The sequence below is a fragment of the Peromyscus californicus genome, unplaced genomic scaffold (genome assembly GCF_007827085.1).
Source record: "Peromyscus californicus insignis strain IS unplaced genomic scaffold, ASM782708v3 Scaffold_7__1_contigs__length_154581171, whole genome shotgun sequence".
In the NCBI taxonomy this organism is placed as follows: Eukaryota; Metazoa; Chordata; class Mammalia; order Rodentia; family Cricetidae; genus Peromyscus; species Peromyscus californicus.
Genome location: NW_026294595.1, coordinates 53,572,955 through 53,591,971, shown reverse-complemented (window position 1 = coordinate 53,591,971; position 19,017 = coordinate 53,572,955). Strand labels below are relative to the sequence as shown.

At 41.3% G+C, this 19,017-nt stretch overlaps 1 protein-coding gene across 3 annotated transcripts in view; it reads left to right on the top strand.

Moving 5' to 3' along the window:
- The window catches only part of Pde11a (phosphodiesterase 11A), a 351,064-nt gene that overhangs the window by 134,978 nt on the left and 197,069 nt on the right, over nt 1-19,017 (top strand). For all 3 annotated transcript variants that reach the window (XR_008215103.1, XM_052724559.1, XM_052724560.1), the window contains exon 5: nt 8,539-8,603. Coding sequence is in view for 2 of the 3 variants with exons in the window: in XM_052724559.1 (XP_052580519.1) it covers nt 8,539-8,603 (65 nt within the window). In the remaining variant the exon portion in view is untranslated. The remainder of the gene's footprint in view (nt 1-8,538; nt 8,604-19,017) is intronic.

The window sequence follows — 19,017 nt, the reverse complement described above, 5'->3', positions numbered from 1 at the left end:
TGTCCCTTTCCACTCTCAGTTATAGAGGTGGCTGTGTTTGTCTACAGTCTTCCCCTACAATTTCAGCTCCTTGAGGAAACCAACAACTTTCTTCTTTTTTCCATACTCTCTGTGTTGTCTCAGATTTTAGGAGCATTAACTGTTCTCAGAGTTGCTAGTCACTGGGTACTTTCCCACTCCTTATTGCTTATTTTTACAGGACACACACTCCCAGAATTAGTCTCTTTATTAGAATATGTTTCCTTAAACTCCTTTGGCTTATTCACTATTTACTGCCAGAGTAGTGTGGTGTAGTGCCTCACCTGGATAACTTCCTCTGTGCCCAACTTACAACAGTCCCCTCACCTGCTGGGACTTAGTTCGCCTGATGATGTGATCACTGTCCTGCATGCTTGGGTAGCCTTTGAGCATCTATCAACATAGAATTATGCATCAGTAAATTGCTTCCTGATCTGTACTATTGTGACAGGGCATTTATTCTCTTCATATTTCCAGAGCCCATCCCAGTGCCTGGAGCACTAAGTGTTGAATAAATGCTGATTGAGGAAACACATAAAATGCTAATTAACATAAGGGAAGAATTTGTGAAGAGGAAAGGTAGTGGATGATCATTTAAGGCAGTCTTTGGCCTTTTTGAGTAGCCCTCTTATTAAAAAAAATAAAGATTAAGAAAATTTTAAATTGGTAATTACTTAGTAGTCATTTTCATTTTGGTAGCAGCAATATCTACTTGAGTATAGTTTTGCTTTCAAGAGTTGTTTTTAAGTAGAAAGAACAGAGAGGAACCAGACTAACTACTCCTTGATAAATATCCAAATTAAAAAGACTTCTCTCCACGGAGCTTTTCCAAAGACCAGGCAGGGGATGTCTTGTTTCCTTCACTTGGCATCTACAGTTCCCCAGGGTGGAGTCACCAGGCTGATCCACAGCAGGAGGACTGAAGACCACTTTTTCACTTCCACTGATCCAGAAACCACTTCTGCAACTCCCTTTAGGAGACTCTTTCTTCAGGTCCGTGGGTTATATGTCCTTCGTCTGTGTTCGTTTTGTACTCATATGATAAAATCAGACTTGAGTTTGTGCAGTCAGTTTTATGAAATACATAAAACTATGATTCAGAATTGGCCCAAATCATGAGTACAATGTGAATTCTGTTCTCTTTCATTTATAATTTCATCTGGGTTTTTTTGGTTATGATTTCTGTAGCTGCAGGTATTTGATCATAAACAATGATCTATTTGAATGGATCTCAATCTCTCTGTGTGTCTCTGTGTCTCTGTGTCTCTCTCTGTCTCTCTGTCACTCTCTCTCTCTCTCTCTCCCCTTTCCCCCTTTCCTCTCTCCCTCTCTTCCTCTCTCTCCCCTGCTACCTCCCTCCCCCCAGTTCTGTCTCTAGGATCTGTCTTTGTTGCCCAGGCTGGTCTAGATCTTCAGCCTTAATCTCCTTAGTTCTGGGATCACAGATGTATACCACCAGCCATACCCAACTAAGTTCATTATACTTTGTATAGATTCATTTGAAAGCATAGAGACATCAATTTGTTATTAGAGGTGCTTGTGAGAGCGGAAAAAGGCACTGTTTTGTCCCAGGATGGCATGCTTAATTAAAGAGTGATTTTGTTCTGTGACAACCAGGCCATGTGTGTCCCCAGGTATATTCCCTGCTACTTGCCTTGATACCTAAAATTTCTATCATCATAATGTTACTTTAGAAGATTATAACTCCAGGAATTCCTCTTTCTGAATTATAGATCAATCACATCTATTTTCATTAATTAATTTATCATTAGCCCTTAATAATTCAGCAGGCAGTAACCTGGCCCACAGAAGGCTCTAGACCAAAGATTGACAAATTTATTTTCTGTGAAGGTTTACCTAGTAAATATTTGGGGCTTCATGGCCAATATAATATCATTTGTAACTATTCTACTGTATTGTAATAGTAGAAAATGGACACAGTTCTGTTTTAATAAAACTTTATTTATAGACACAGGTGGTGATAAGGTTTGACCTATAGGCTATCTTTTGCCCACACCTGCTCTTAGTAGTAGGAAACAAACAGATAAGGTTACATCCCAGGATTATGCTACTTCTCAATTAATTGTTCATCTTGAAGGTACACAAAGGCCAACATAAATTATGTTTCTTGACAATTTGCCGAGGCAAATTTAGCTGTGATTTTTAACTTCAAATTATCCATAAATGGCAGACTGTGTAAGGGGATTCTATTAATGGCCCTGGGTTCCTGAATATGTGGCTTTGACTTAAATTTGTGACAGTAGTAGAGTCTACAATGTACCAGAAACCTTCAAAGTCAGACAGCCTTGTAGCTAGAGTTTTCCTGCCTGGCCCACAGTCAGGACAAATCTCTATCACCTGCCAGTCCCACAGCCACTCAGACCTGACCAAGTAAACACAGAGACTTATATTGCTTATAAACTGTATGGCTGTGGCAGGCTTCTTGCTAACTGTTCTTACAGCTTAAATTAATCCATTTCCATTAATCTATACCTTGCCACGTGGCTCGTGGCTTACCGGCATCTTCATATGCTGTTTCTCATTGTGGCGGCTAGCAGTGTGTCTCTGACTCAGCCTTCCACTTCCCAGCTTTATTCTCCTCCTTGTCCCGCCTATACTTCCTGCCTAGCCACTGACCAATCAGTGATTTATTTATTGACCAATCAGCAACACACTTGACATACAGACCATCCCACAGAACTTCCCCTTTTCTTTTTTTTTCAAAAAGGAAGCTTTTAACCTTAACAAAGTAAAATTACATATAATTTGGGAATTTGGGCGTAGCTTCTCTTACTACTTCCTGCTGGAGGGGGGCGCTGTATCTTATGGGGACACAAAGAAAATTTTAGGATTATGGAATAGTCCGTGAAGCTGTATTGTCTGAGGCAGTTGCCTTCAAACCGTTCTGGATGTTGGATCATCTGGGCCATGGTATCATCGGAGACCTTTCAGGGGATCTTGGCTGGTCAAACCTGATGTATCTTAATCTGGAACAAATCCATAGCCTTTGGCTTTCTGTGGGAACAAAAGCAGAGTCTCCTTTCCAAAGCAACACATCCTTACATCCAAATTTTGAAGTCAAGGTATCTTTAAAATATACATATTGGTTTAACTCAACAGCTTTTGCAATCAAATGTTTTTCTGCAGTTAAAAATCCCAAAGACAACACAATCCAGATTCTCTGTGTAATATTCATCTTTACGTGGCTTATTTTTTATATTAATTTTACTGTCTTTTTAAAGACTTTATTTTTTAAAACTATGTATTTGTTTATATAACTGTATATATCACCTTTTTTGTCTCTTTCAAGCCTACGTATATTTTACACACATTGTAAACTATTACATCTGAATCTGTCTTATTGTGAATCTATTGCTTTAAACTGCAGCAACTGTGACTGCTGGCTCTGCCCACCTCAGCTTCCTAACATGGCGGAGGTGGTACGTACGTTTACCTCCAGCTCTGGGAGCTATCGTGGGTCTATGCTTTTATCCAAGCAGCATGTAGCCCAGAAACCTCTTTTTTTGTTTTGTACAGGAAAGGCTAAATCCACCACGCAACTTAATGTGCCACTTGCAGAGACCTCATTCCCATCATAGGGCAGGTGGAGCGCGAATGCTAGAAACCCACCAGTAGCTCAAACTGGCAGCTGCCGCTCATTTGAGAGAGACAATTAGGAAGCTGTTTTTAGCTCCGTTTTAGAATCTTTTTTCTCAGTTTTTAGGTGGAAACTCTTGCCACCACATTGGACGCCACAGCCTGGTTCCAAAACAACTTCACATACATTATGGGCCCCAGGCTGATGTTGTGATGCCTCCCTGGCCTTGTCTGGCTTACAGTCTCACTTACTTACTTATTTCCTTACTCTCTTGATGGGACTCAGGCCTGCTGCTCTTTTATTCTTATATCGTTTGCCACTAGCTGTAGGCTATTAAGTGTCCCTCTTTCTTACCATCCCAGGTTCCTAGTCCTACCCTTAAATAATACTCTTCTATACAACCTAGTGGCCCATAGAAGGCTTTCATCAAGTATTTCATTTATGAAAACATTTTATCTGCATTTGTATATTTTTTTCAATTTTAAATACTTCATCTTCTAATCCTGCTCAATTTAGTATCAAAAGAACTTCAGCTTTTGAGAGCCGTGGATGGTACCACATGCTTATAGTCTCAGCTTAGGGAGCTGAAGCAGGGGGATTGAGAGATTGAGGACAGACTGGGCTACAGAGTGAAACTCTTTCTCAAAACAACAGTGATAACAAACAAACAAAACTATCTATGATAAAAAAATGTAAAAATGTAAGTGAACGAATATGGCAAGTGTTTGTGACATGTTCTATGTATGTAATGGAGTGAGAGGCTTTCCTAGGAAAAAGAGAAAACAAAGTCAAGTCAACAAATTCAAATCTGAAGTGTGTTGCATAAAGGTAAAGCTTAGCACCAAAAGCTTTGCTTTGAGCTTCTAAAGAACCTAAGTAAAGGGGGAAATTATAGATTTTACAATTCCCTCCATCTAGTAGAAGGAGTCACATTTGGGCATCAGGAAAAAAATTCTGATCCTGTGCTTTAAAGTTTAAATTATTTTATAGAGAGAAAAGGAGGGGGGAGGGAGGGAGGAAGGGGTAAAGGAGGGAGGGAGAAAGAGGTGAGAGATGAACATGAATGTGAGAATTGGCCCATGAGATTATACATGTGCATTCTGCACTCATGCATAATGTATGTATTATATATTATACACTCATGCATGTAGAGGCCAGGGGACAATATCAGCTTTTATATCTCAGATGTCACCCACCTTGTTTTTAGAGACAGGGTCAGGGTCTCTCATTGACCTGAGACTCAACAAGGAGGCTGAGCTGGCTGGCCAGTGAGCTGTAGGGACTTTGCCTGTCTCTGTCTCCACAGTGCTGAATTACTAGCATGTGTCACCTCACACGTTATTTTTATTACATACTCTAGCAGATCAGACATAGGTCTTCATGTTTGTGTGGCAAGCACTTTGACTACTGAACTATCACCCCGGCCCTAAACTCTTTATTTATGAATCTTACATCTTTTTTGTTATTTTAGACAAGTTCTCTCTATTATGCAGCTCTGGCTGTCCTAGAATGTACTATGTAGACTAGGCTGGCCTTGACCTCGCAGAGATCGACCTGCCTCTGCATCCCGAGTGCTGGGCCACCATGCCAGCCCATTATATTTTATTTTATTTTTTTATCATGGCTTCATGGCCTAGTTTACTATAGGGTGCATGAACTTGGAAGATGTGTATCCATGGCTTTCTCTTTATTCACAAAGCGTGTATTTATAACAGCCAACAACTGAAATAAAGCAAAGTATTTTGAATCTGTTTTACTTTTATTTTGTGTTAGTTTTTAGGGTCTGATGTAGCTTAGGCTGGCCTCAGACTCCCTAAATGACTCCAGACTCTCTACGACAAGCTTGAATTTCTCCCCCTCTTCCCTGCCCCCACCTCCCAAGTGCTGGCACTACAGGCATGTGCCACCATATCTAGTGTATGCAAAGCCAGACACCCAATCTAGAGCTTTATGCCAGGCAAGTTGTCTACCAGCCAAACTACATCTCCATCCTTCACTCTGATTTTTTTCCAGCAAAGTGTTTGTTTGTTGATGGGCGGGGGAGGGTCTGCTTGTTTTCATTTTAATAGTTTTAAATGCTCATCATTTACATTTTAAGAATCAAACACTAAGAAGTTCTATCACAAGATGTTTGTATGTCTTATATTCTTTGTGATTCTAGACCTATGCATCTATAACTTAAAATTTCCCATTCTAGCTTATAAAATGCCTTCAGATGGAAAATGCATTTTAAAAATGATCTTTATTCTCTTTATTCTTTGGACATTTCTCAAGATTGATTCCTTAAAGTGTAAAACCAGAAATGCAGTTATTTTTTTTTTCCCATGGAGCACTTATTTGAGAAGTCAAGGAAAATCAAGTGCCCCACAGTAAGCTCCAGGAACACGGTGGCATTTATCTTTGTTGTTTTGGCTCATGAAGTTCTATAGCTCCGATGCCTGTCACATTCAGATGATTGACACATTCAGACACTCAGTGCACATTTATTGTGTCAGAGGATGATGTTCAAAAAGTTAGAAACACAACTTTAGGGACTGGAGAGATGGCTCAGTGGTTAAGAGCATGTATGCCTTTTGCAGAGGACCTGAGTTTGGTTCTGAGAACTCACATCAAGCTGCTCACAGTTACCTGTAACCAGCTCCAGGGAATCCCATGCCTCTGGATTCCTTGGGTACCTGCACTCTCATGTACATACTTACTTACATGCAAACACACACACACACACACACACACACACACACACACACACACACACTCACTCACTCACTAAAAATAAAAAATAAATATTTGTTTAAAAGACAAAAACCTAACTTTGCAAAAATGGAAAGTACGCATGAAGAAAAAAGTTATAGACTTCATGAATGAGCTAACAGAAGGTTGGCAAAACTAGTTCCTTTTTTAACTCACTCTGTAGCCCAGGCTGGTCTCAAACCCACAGAGATCCACCTGGCTCTGCCTCCCGAGTGCTGGGATTAAAGGTGTGCGCCACCACCACCTGGCCGGCAAAACTAGTTTTAAAGCAGAGACCCTGCTGGCTCTTATATCAGTTTGACACAAGCTAGGGTCATCTGGGAAGAGGGAACCTCAATTGAGAAAATGCTTCCGTCAGAGTAGCCCTGGGTAGGTGGTTCTGAGCAAGCGAGGAAGAGCAAGCCAGTCAGCAGCACCCCTCCATGGCCTCTGTTTCAGCTCCTGCCTCCAGGTTCCTGCCTTGAGTTCCTGCCCCAACTTCCTTCATTGATGGAGTGACCTGAGAGTTGTAAACTGAAACAAACCCTCTCATCTCCAAGTGACTTTGGGCCATGGTGTCTTATCACAGCAATCGAAACCCTAAGACAGGCATTGAAAGAATGCTGGCCCAAATGGCTGCATTACACAGATCTTTTTTTTCTTTTTTCTTTTTTAATGATTACTGTCATGCAGGACATGCACTTGGAAGCACTGGGCTTTGATTTTCTTCCACACAGCAATCATCTGCTTTTCTTCTTGCATGAAATCCATTTGCATCATGGTCAGTATTTCCAACCTTAACACCCTCCCTGACCGAATGTTTAATGTCCTATAAGTAGTAAAATTAAGCCATAAATTATTGTTAATGGCGTTAGATAATTAAAGCTTATTTATTAGGTCAGAAAATAAGAAAATATATTCTTCTTGATTTCTAAAACCAGAAAAAATTGATATCTTGCTTATTATTTGATTAGTATTATATGATGCCAAGCTAAGTTACATTATGTTACTTTTAGTCTATGTTTATTTGTATTTAAACACTGTATGTATTCAACAAATAATTATGAAATGAATTTTAATTTTTTATTTATCTATTTGGAGACAGGGTCTTACTATGTAGATCTGGCTGGCCTGCTACTTGCTACATAGGCCAAACTGGCTTTGGAACTCATTGAGATCTGCCTGCTTCTGTGTTGAGAGTATTGGGATTAAAGGTGTGAGCTACTATGCTCAGCAGAGAATGACATTTTTTTAAAGTCAGAATTTATCTGTCTATCTTGCCTTTGAACAAGTCCTGTCCACATAATTAACAGCCACAATCCCACTTGCTCTTGCTGATGAAGGCATAATGGAGGAGTGGGTAAATGGACCATGGAATCAACCAACATGACTGAAACTCAGTTCTGCAATCTATGGTCTGCACAGCTTCCTGCATAACCACTTAGGCCCTCTAAGCCCTACTTTCCCTTCAATAGCACAGGGATCAAGTAGTTGGCCAGTAGTCTGTAAGTATTTACCCACATGCAAGGATTAGCTACAACTTGCACATGCCTCATTTGCAATAAAATGGCAGGATGAAGCCTCCAGCGTGATTTTTTTTTCTTAAGAAGGAAGAACTTGGGGCTGGAGAGATGGCTCAGCTGTTAAGAGCACTGACTGCTTTTCCAGAGGACCCAGGTTCAATTCTTAGCACCCACATGGCAGCTCACAAGGAGAAGGAGAAGGAGAAGAAGGAGAAGGAGAAGGAGAAGGAGAAGGAGAAGGAGAAGGAGAAGGAGAAGGAGAAGGAGAAGGAGAAGAAGAAGAAGAAGAAGAAGAAGAAGAAGAAGAAGAAGAAGAAGAAGAAGAAGAAGAAGAAGAAGAAGAAGAAGAAGAAGGAAAAACTTGCTGTTCTTTAGGCAAAATAATGAAAAGAAATTACAAATAATGAAATATCAATATTGCAAGCCCAGGTACCAAACAGATCTGGTAAGGTGGTATTGGCAACATCTGCTGTATAAGAAGGCAAGTACAAACAAAATGTGCATTAGACCTTTCTTCTTTTATCTTGGCACCTCACCACTTAAAATGGCTCTTTAATCCCTAATTCTTGTAATGACCATTGCAGAGATGAAAACGGTTATTGCGTCGTGTTAAACTGTGGGGAGGCGGCTTTAACTGACCCGGATTTCCTGTCTCTCCGCATGGCACAGGTGGTGAAGTTTACCAAATCCTTTGAACTGATGTCGCCGAAGTGCAGCGCTGATGCGGAGAACAGGTAAGACTCAGGGGCTCCTGCTGCCTGTTGATGCTCCTTGGCCCTCGGTGTTTGCTGCGCGGGATACTTCATTGAGGACAGGAGTTGCTCCTTCTCTGTATCATCAAGTGCAGCCATTTATTGCTTTTTCTGAACTTCAGGACTTAAAAGCTACTGCTGAACAATGAGTGTGTATAGGATACATCTCCTTTGCCATGTGTTTTTAAGACAAACTTTTAGAACAAGGTCTGGTGGTGCTAGCCTCTTCGCCTCGCTGTTTGGGAGGCTGAGTCAGGAAAACCACAAGTTCAAGGCACACCATGGCTGTGGAGTAGGACCAAGGCCAGCTTGGGAAGCTTAGGAAGATTGTCTCTCAAAATAAAGGGAAGAGGGCTGAGGGTCTAGCTTAGTAATAGAGTGCTTTCTGGAGTTTGTAAGAGTTCTCTGGGTTGACTGTCAGTAAAACAAAAAAAGGAAAGACTAAAATTTAATACTTGTGAGATGGTTATAACCTTGCCTGTAGACTTTAGTACCATCTCTCCTGAACTTCATAGTAGTTTGAGACTTGAAAATGTGCTGATCTCAGAATTGCTTTTGCAAGTAGTTGGAATAGCAGTGGTAGAAGCCTTATTTCTTCAACCACTGGTTTTGTGTGTGTGTGTGTGTGTGTGTGTGTGTGTGTGTGTGTGTGTGTGTGTGTGTTGTATGTGTGTGTATTTTCACACCAAGCATTTGCACCAAACATTGAAGCTGTAAATGAATAAAGTTCATTTTTTTAATCTTCCCTAATTATTCAGAAAACACAACGCTCTGCTTTATTCTGGCCCTTTTACTCTCTTTTGCTAGCTCATATTTGACCAATAATCTCTTCTCCTGACAAGAAACAGTGAGTTTCCAGCAGTTTGTCTCTGTTGGCATCTTTGCGGCTATGACAATAAAAGTGAGGGTCAGGGGTGACCAGTGAGTACCCCTTAGCTTTGCACTTCTGGAAATAATAGCTGGGCTACTACAAAAATTGATCCTCTTGACTCTGGTCACCTCTAGAGGAGAGGCTAAGAAGTGATGAAATTAAGCAAAATGCAAAGATTTAGAGAAAGATGGGTCAAGGGTTGAAGACAGTATGAGGATCCCCCTGCTGATGCTGACACCATCTCAATAGTGTGAGCAGCTTCCGTCCATTAATTGCCAAGTGTGCTGGTAGAAAGTAAGTGTTTCGTACACCCAAATCTTTTGAAGTAGACATGGTTAACCCCGAAAGACAAGAGAAAATCAAGGGTTGGCAATGTCCTAGCTAGCCTTCACTGTCAACTTGACACAGCCTAGAAGCACCTGAAAAAGGGATCTCGACTAGGTGGTTGTCTTTATGGGGTTGGCTGTGGGTATGTCTGTGAAAGGCTGTCTTGGTTGTCTACATTGATGCAGGATGGCCCAGATCACAGCAGGTGGCTCCACGCCCTAGGCAGGTAGTTCTAGGCTGTATAAGAATGCTAGTTAAGTATAAGCAAGTGAGTAAACGGGAGGTGAGCAGCAAGCAGTATCCCTCCATTGTTTCTTCTTTAAGGGGCTGCTTGAGTTCCTGCCCTGACTTCCCTCATGGACTGTGACCTGGAAGTGCAACCCAAGGAAATCCTTTCCTTCCCAACGTTGTTTTCACTCAGAACGTTTTGTCACAGAAATAGAAAGGAAACTGGAATAAGCAAGTTTGTAACCTGGTCAAGGCCCTGCAACTAATAAATAGTCTTCTATCCAAGGCCAACAGAGCTCTTCTGAACTTTAAACTTTGATTCTGTTATGACATTTAACTTAAAATCTGACAGTTGATCCCGTATAATGAATATCTTTTAGGTTAATGCTTCCCAAGTCTGGTTGATCAATCAGAATCAAGTTTGGAGAATTTGGTAAAAACTTAATCCTCAGGTGTTCACTGAGATATTCTTATTAAATATATTGGAAATGAAATACCAAGATCTATATATTCAAAAGGTTGTCCAGGTAAAATCCTGTTTCAGTATTCAAGGGAGATAGGATTTTTAAAAAATATGTATTATTGCCTTTAATTTTGGAAAACAGATATTGTATTTGTTACTTCTCAAAACACCAGACAAAAGCAACTTTAAAAGGGAAGAAGGGTTTGTTCTGGCTTACAGCTTGAGTGTGAGTCTGTAATGGCAGGAGAGTCATGATGAGGCAAGCTGGTCGTATCCCATTCAGTCAGGAAGCAGAGTCATGAATAGGTTTCCTCGCCTCCCTTCCCCCTCTTATTCAGTCCAAGCCCCCAGCCCATGAGACAACCCAAATTGAGGATGAATCTTCCCACCTCAGGTATTCTAACCTCGAAAATCACTCCCAGATCTACCCAAGTTTTATCTCCTAAGTGATTCCAGGTCCTCAGAGGTTAAAAATCAGATCAGTGTTGCCATCACAGAAACCAGTAGGACAAAATGGAAACTTAGTTATTTTTTGTCAGTTGTATGAATTTAAAGGAGAGCTCTGCTATGTAGTTTGTAATTTTGTTTATAGGGCATTCTTTCAAAAAGTGAAATATAGCAGCAGAGAGCAGAGTAGTAGGGGACAGAGGTTGAGGGAGGAGAGAGCTTGGCTAGGAAGGAAGACAGGGATGCAGCTTGTGGTAGAAGGTTGGTGTCTTGCTAGTGACCATGCTTGAACCAATAAAGACATTTGAATGGATTCACAGAGTTCACACTAACAATGGCTTATGATCTCTGTGGTTTATACTTTAAACAAATGTTATAATGAGAGAATGAAGCTTTTTAAAGGCAGTTTTTATGTTCATGAACATGCAGTTGTGTTGACATATGTATTTCATGTTGGCCAATCTCTACCCAACAAAGATTGGTTTAGAGTTACTGAGGTATACTCAGAAATTTTCCTAAATGGAATGTTGTAAAATAATTAAGATGTTAGAGAAAATATCTATAGATGGCTAACTTCATTAGTCACATCTCACATGCTGTATCCCCTGTCTATGTGGGCTCTATGGAGTTATTGAGGCATATCCTTTAACATCCCAATGCTTTGGGATTGCTGATTTTTCTACTTCTGAGCATGTTCACTCAGTTACTTCAAAGTTAAATATTCTGGCCTTGCAATTATTTTCAAGGACTTGCATGTCAAAATGAAATGACCCAAGGCCCAGACTGCCCTTGAAAAACTTTCTGATAATAAAAAAGAAAGGTCGGCTTTTCTTTAAAAAGACATTTAAAAGTGCCTTTGAACTCTGACATTATGAGATAGTCCCGTTCATCTTTCCATTTATGGCTTCTAAATTAATGGAGGATGTTCATCTATCTCAGAAGACCTTCCGTTCTTTGCCAGTAATTTTCCTCTTGCAGATGTGGAGTCTTCCAGTCAGTTAGTTATTGGAAGTGAAAGGAATGAAGATGAGCAGCCCCAACACATAGCTGGCCAGAGGCACGGAGCGGGTGTTGGAACAGGCTCCAAATCAGTCCATTGCACACACTGTTGTCTTTCCTTTGCCTTGCAGCATCTAACATATTCCCCACAGATGCCATCCATTAAAGCCCCCAGTCCTCTGGACATCACTCAGGAATACAACAGTACAGCTTTTAGAGGGTGGTTCCTACAGCCTCAGGTAAAGATACTTCAGGACACCACTGCCTCCTAATAAACTCCACTTTGAGGCTTGCTGATTCTTAGCTACAATCATTGAGAACTTTTTATTTTTAACAAATCAGTTTTATCACTGACTCATCAGTCCTGTTTAGCCTCCTAAGCAGCCAGTTTCTTTGTTACAGTGTCTCTGCCTGTGCTCTCTATTCAACCAGTTCAGGAACTGGAACTTATGTGCACTGTGTCTCTCTCAGTGAGATACATACTGGCTTCAGGACATCTTTGATAATACCTCCTTCTTACGGTGTCACCGCAGGCTGCTTCTACTGATACAATGGAATTTTGCATTGCGTTAGCTTCCTAGGATTTCTACCTTTTTTTATTTGTTTCTGAATTTCTTCACTGAAGACACTTCTCTAGTGAATAGCCATATACTGACAGCGTGTTGCTCGGGGCCAGGAACTGTGGTAGGTGACACGCCTACCGAGATTTAAAACCAAAGCTGAGTGGGAGTCTGTGCTCAAAGACCGAATGGTCGACAAACAGGGAAAGTAGATTAGGAACACAGTGTAATATAGTGAAAACATAATCTAATGGAAAACACAGAACCAGATCTGACCCAGCCTCCAGATTGGAGCTACAAAGAGTCACATTAACAGTGACGACTCCCACTGCTGCTCAGTCTATTCTCTCTGTGAGACAGGTGTCCAGAGCCTCGTAAAAGCAACCTTTAAAGCTTTCACAGAGCCTCTAGGATGCCTCGTAACCAAGTTTATTACCGAACCATCATTTTCTCCCAAGCACTCCCACATAGCCCCTGTCCTTTCGGACGTGGCTCAAAGACATCTGCTGGTGTGGGGCTCGTGTCCGCTCCATCCTAGAACTCCCATGTCTATCACAGGTGTAGTCGCCACTTTTCTGACAGTGCCCAGCGCTGTCTTACATGTACTGGTCACTTTCCAAACCCTGAACAAGACTGTGTGGAAATCAGGGAAGGTGTACTTTCCCTAACAGTGTGGCGTAGTGGGCTGACTGGCCCTAATTGGCCATGTGTGTACCCCGATTTTTATAAACCATTGAATTCTGAAAGCATATGTCTATAGCCCTTCTTTCTCCATGGGACCCAGACTGAATCCTTTAGGCTGGGATTACTAACCTATGATGATTAGTTTTTTTCCACTTGACATAACTAGGGTCATCTGGAAAGAGGAAAGCTCAATTGATAAAATGCCTCTATCAGATGGGCCTGTAGGAAGATCAATGGGGCTTTTTTTTTTTAAATTAATGATTAATGTGGGAAGGTCCAGCTCACTGTGGGTTGAGACACTGTGGGTTGAGCTCACTCCTGGTCAGGTGGTCCTGGGTTGTATGAGAAAGTCAGGTGAGCAATCCATGAGGAAGAAGCCCATAAGCAGTACTCTTCTATGAGCTCTACTTCAGTTCTTGCCTTCAGAGTCCTAGCTCAAGCTCCTGCCTCAACTTCCCTTCGTGGTGGACTGTAATTAGGATATAGAAGCCAAACAGACTCTTCCCTCCCCAAGTTGCTTTTGGTCAATGATTTAATCATAGCAACAGAGAAGCAATCTAGGATAGAAAAAGACCACAGACTGAGAGTCAATCACTGAGCTATGCATTGATTTCTTCCTTGTTCTTCCTTCACCATCCACAGACTCGGATGCTCAGGCAGCATCCGTATAGGCCTGTTCATTCATCTTCATCAATTCATGTGAATAAATGTCCCTTCATATGCAAACATGCCTGTTTAGGGTCTTATGTTCTGCTCTTATGTTCTGCTATCAGTGGTGATAAAAATAGATGTTTTTCTGTGCAAGGTTTATACAGAGTCTTATGTTAATACAAGGGAAGGTCTCTATAGAGAAAGAAAAATAATTTTCTCTCTATCCTTCTGAGTTATTTGCTGAGGCAGGACCCTATTGGTAAAAGGTAAAGAAAGACAGTGGTTACTTCCATGTCTTCCTCATGTACATATGGGGGCCACCCAAGGAAGGACAAGTAACTCTTGAAGAAGGGGTTCAGACCTATGGTTTATACAGCATCTTCAAAAAGAATGGTGGGGACTGGAGAAATGACTCAGGGGTAAAGAGCACCTGCTGCTCTTGCAAAAGACTCCAGTTGAATTCCCAACATGCACATGGCAGCTTATCGGCATCTCTAGTTCCAGTTCCAGGGGATCTGGCACCCTCTTCCAGACATCTTGTGTACTAGGTGTGCATACGATATACATACATGCATACGTGTAAGGAATACACTCATACACAGAAAATAAAAAATAAATGAATCTTTTTAAAAAAGAAATGATGTATTGTTTAAAGTGACGAAGGAAAAGAGATATTAACTCCAGGGCAGTAAATTATAGACAGGAAAATACACAGAGTCAATAAAACTTGTTACGTGGATTTCTCTGGTGCATCTCCTGGCCAGCAATGGTTTAATGTTGTCTAGTGGTCAACTTCTGCCCTTCCTCAGATGACAGGAGGAAGGGTGCCCTTGTAAATGTATGACCTATTTTATGGCAGAGAGCTTTTTTTGGATCTGCTTCTCAATTTTTCTCAGCACAAAATAATGCTATGGTTTATGGCTCGTTTTTGTGTGACATGCTGTCTCCTATGGCAACCAACTCATTTGAGGTAAATGAGAGGTAGATCTCAAGGAAAGCTTTTGGATATGCAGAGGCTCCAGTCAGGTCTCACAGGACCTAACTAACCTCCAGGGTGGCGAAGTGTCATAAGCAGACTTTGAGAGGAGAGGTTGAGGGAACATTGCATGTGTGAGCATCAGGGCTGTGAGCTGTTGTCACAAGGATCATCACTGTTTCTAGTGATGATCCCTAATTTCTTGTTGCATCCAGCTGCCCAGAATGTCATCTGACTGAGGTGAGAATCCTACTGGGTCCTTCTGCTATGCTCAGAGCCTCCTAATGAGCGTAGGAACTGACTTGCTAGGTTTCTACAATAGGTAGTGATGTGATAAAGTTTGTGTCTTGAAAAGTCATGTGGGCTAGGATGTGGAAGGTCTACAGGATGGTAAACTTAGCTCACTGGGGATTAAATCCTGTGTGTAGCGGAGTCTTCTGTGGAGGACCTCCATAGATCCCCTGTCCTTAACTTTCCCGGATCAACAGCCATCATCCTTTGGCTGTTCTTTCTATTCCATAGTCTCTAGACCCTTCACTCCCCTTACCCATTCTCTGGACGTGCTCCATCCCTCAAGAGTTCTTTAAAGAAGTGCTCCGAGGATGGAACAGGCTTTCTCAGTGTTTGCAGAATCAGGATGCATCAAAGAGAGGCAAGTTCTGCTCTTGTTCACAGTGTGACACTGTCTCTGTGGGGATGCTCACAATCATCTTGTTTTGTCAATACTAACATGCACACACAAAAAAACAAGATTTTGCCTGAACCATTCAAATTTCTTCTTCCCTGGGTCTCACTCTGGGACCTTTCATCAGAAAGTTACCTTGGTGAAACAATCTTTGTTCCACTTGTAACAGACTTCCATTTCTAGTCTTATGGGACAATTTTTTATGTGACCACATACTCTTAAGAGACAAAACAATATTTAAGGAAATATTAACACTTATAGTTTTTACTTAATTTATAATACCTTTGGCCATGTTTTATGTATCTTTCCAGTATAAATATGGATGCTTTAAAAATTGAACTTTCTTAGCTCTTATATTTAAAGTATCAAAACATGGGGACCTGATATCTATAATTTCTAAAAGCCTACAACTAACGGAAAGGATTTTTTCAAATAATAATTTAATGAAGACATACCACTTAAAACTCAAGTTCTATAGCCATTTTATCCTCTGTGATTAAGGGAATTGTAGGGACAACCTTTTTTTTTTTAACAGAAAGAACTAATTCTTATATTTCCATTTGTTACAACCAGAAAGATCAGAAAAAAATAAATCCAGAAAGCATGGAGCATCTAGTAGGACACCCCCTTTGTTTGTGGTTGTGGTTCTAGCCTAATTTTTGAATGTTGTTAAAATGTGCAAAGTCCTGGGCTTGATCCCTTGAACCATGAAAATGGAGTGAAAAAGACTTTTTGGTTGATGAGCCTTTGAAAAAGCATGCAGATCAGTAGATAGCTTCAGAAGCTAGAGGCTAAAACATTCTCTGATAAAAGACAAGGGAATTTGTCAGAAGAATGACCTGCCTGAGTTGTTTACTGCCCTATCTCGGAAACCATCAGTGTTGCCTTCCATGGCAACAGACGGAATTAAGAACCATGAGCTACATTCTTCCTTAAGGACTTATACACAGTTAATGGTTGATGGGGAGGGAGAACCATTTTCTTCAGTGGTCTAGCCATTAACAAAGTGCCCATGTTCCTATAAACAAACATTCACCCACGCTGTAAGCAACCCTAATGAACTCATTAGGATAGACAGACAGACACCACACACACACACCACACACACACACACACCACACACACACACACACACACACACACCACACACACACACACACACACACACACACACACACACACACACACACACCACTCAGAGAGAGAGAGAGAGAGAGAGAGAGAGAGAGAGAGAGAGAGAGAGAGAGAGAGAGAGAGAGAGAGAGCCAGAGAGACAGAGAAAGGTGGGATTTCATGTTGCCAAAGCTGGCCTTGAATTCCCAATCCTCCAATTTCTACCTTAATGCTGGGATTACAGATGTGCACCACCATACCTGGCTTCTAAAAACATTTAAGATGAGAGATGGATTTGTTTTAAATGTTATTTCAGAGAAATGGTATTGTTTAAAGAGTGAGTCCCAAAAAATCCAAAATTCATGTCTACCCCAACCCTCAAAAGGAGACCTCATTTGGACATGAAGATAGAATTATTTAGGCATCTTGAAGTTAAATAAGGCTAAATTTACTCCCTGGCCAGTGACTGGTGTCCTTCTAAAGGAGGAGAGACACAGAGGCACAAGGGCAAAGACCATGTGAAGACAGGCAGAAACCGGAGTGTGGCGTCTTCAAGCCAGGACCCCAGCACTGTGAGGGGAGCAGTAACTACTGCTTTAAAGTTAGTGGTGATTTGTCCTGGCTGTCCCAGGAGACTGATACACTAGTTGTTAATGAGGACAATAAAATTGATAATGCCTATTAGATACTCTTTCTAGCAATGGAGTTCCAGGAAGCTATGATTCTGTGAATCCAATATTGTCATTATAATGGTTTCTTATTTAACTGCAGAAGGAGCATTAACTGTCCTTGAAAGCTTAGTGGCTGGCAGACTTATCTGGTCTCAGTACCACAAATGCCCATGGGATTAAAACATTGCTGTTCTTGTTTTACAACTGGAGAAACTGAGGCTCAGAGAAGTGAAGTGTGTTGCACACAGTTTTGAGCTAGAAAATCCTAAACCAATTTCTGAGAGTAATATTCCACTCAGCAACCTACCTTTCTGTGAGTTTATGCCCAGAAGGCATTGCCATCCAGTGCCCACTCTACTAAGACCAAGACCGTACTGTCTAAAGTGCTTACATGCCCAGGGGGCTGTGTATGTGGAAGGACACAAGTCTCAACAATCCATCCAGTAATCCCAGACACTGCAAGACTGGTATATGTGGATCAGCCTGTCTAGGCTACCTAGTAAGATTATCTCCAAACAAAACAAGAATAAACAATAGAGTCCTCAAACCGACGGGGAACTGTGAAGAAGTTTGTAGCATGATGAGAGTACTTGGCCATAAAATCCTGAAACAAAAAGAAAAAAAAAACTGTCTTTAAAAGGCCTTTGACAATTTGTTCATTATAGGATTTTCACATCAATTTAAGAAAATACATGACAATATATTTATCTTGATTACTGAATATTTGAGCTTGAGGTAAATGCTTTGGCCCTTCACCTCTGACCCAACTCTGTATCAAAAAGACTAGGAGGAAGGGCTTCCGACCTCAGAAGAGAACTTATGGGAAAGTCAGTTTACACGGATACTTTAAACCATAGAAACCCACGTGCCCATAAGAGAGGGTGCACTAAGAGAGCTCAGACACAGTGACACTCGAGTTGTCTGGATTGTTAAGGTTCTCTGAGTGCCCTGGTGATGAATTGTGACAGTTTCTGACTTTTATTCAGGAAAGTCAGCACACATGAGACAGCCTGAGACAGGCATATTTTTAAGCAATAAGGAATTGGTACTGGTAGACATTCTCTTTCCAAGAGGAATACTCAGGCAGTAGCTGGCCAGACCCTTTGCTCCATGAGCCCAGGGATGGGAAGAAAGTAGCTCTTATGTCCAGTTCATAATAAAAGGTGCAGGGGCACTGTTCTGTGCTTCTGCTGTGTGCTGAGTGCTAACACCAAGTTCTCACAGAAGCTCCTTCATCCATTCTCACGTCACTGATAAGGCAAGGAATGTGTCTGGGGATACGTAAGTGGCAGAAGCAGTGTTTGAACACAGCGTGGTTTTATCATTTGGTTTCTAGCCATTCTACTCACTATTTCTGAATGTATTAACAGGAAAACTCCACTGAGATCACCAGAAGAGCAGCACGTCTACACTTAGTAATTAATCAATAAATGTTTAGTGATATTGAAAATAGGGACGGTGACTGATGTCCTGGGTGTCAGCTGTGGCACAGCTATTGCTTTGTAGCTGTTTGTATCGCCACTTTGTGTATTGTACATTGTTGGTGCTACACGGCTGGGTTTAAATACTGGTTCATGTTTTCAACAAGACTGCACAATAAAGGGGTGGAAGATGGCTCAGTGGTTAAGAGCAATTGCTGCCCTTGCAGAGGCCCCACATTGGGTTCCCAGTACCCATGTGCTGGCTTACAATCACCTTTAACTCCATATCCAGGAGAGCTG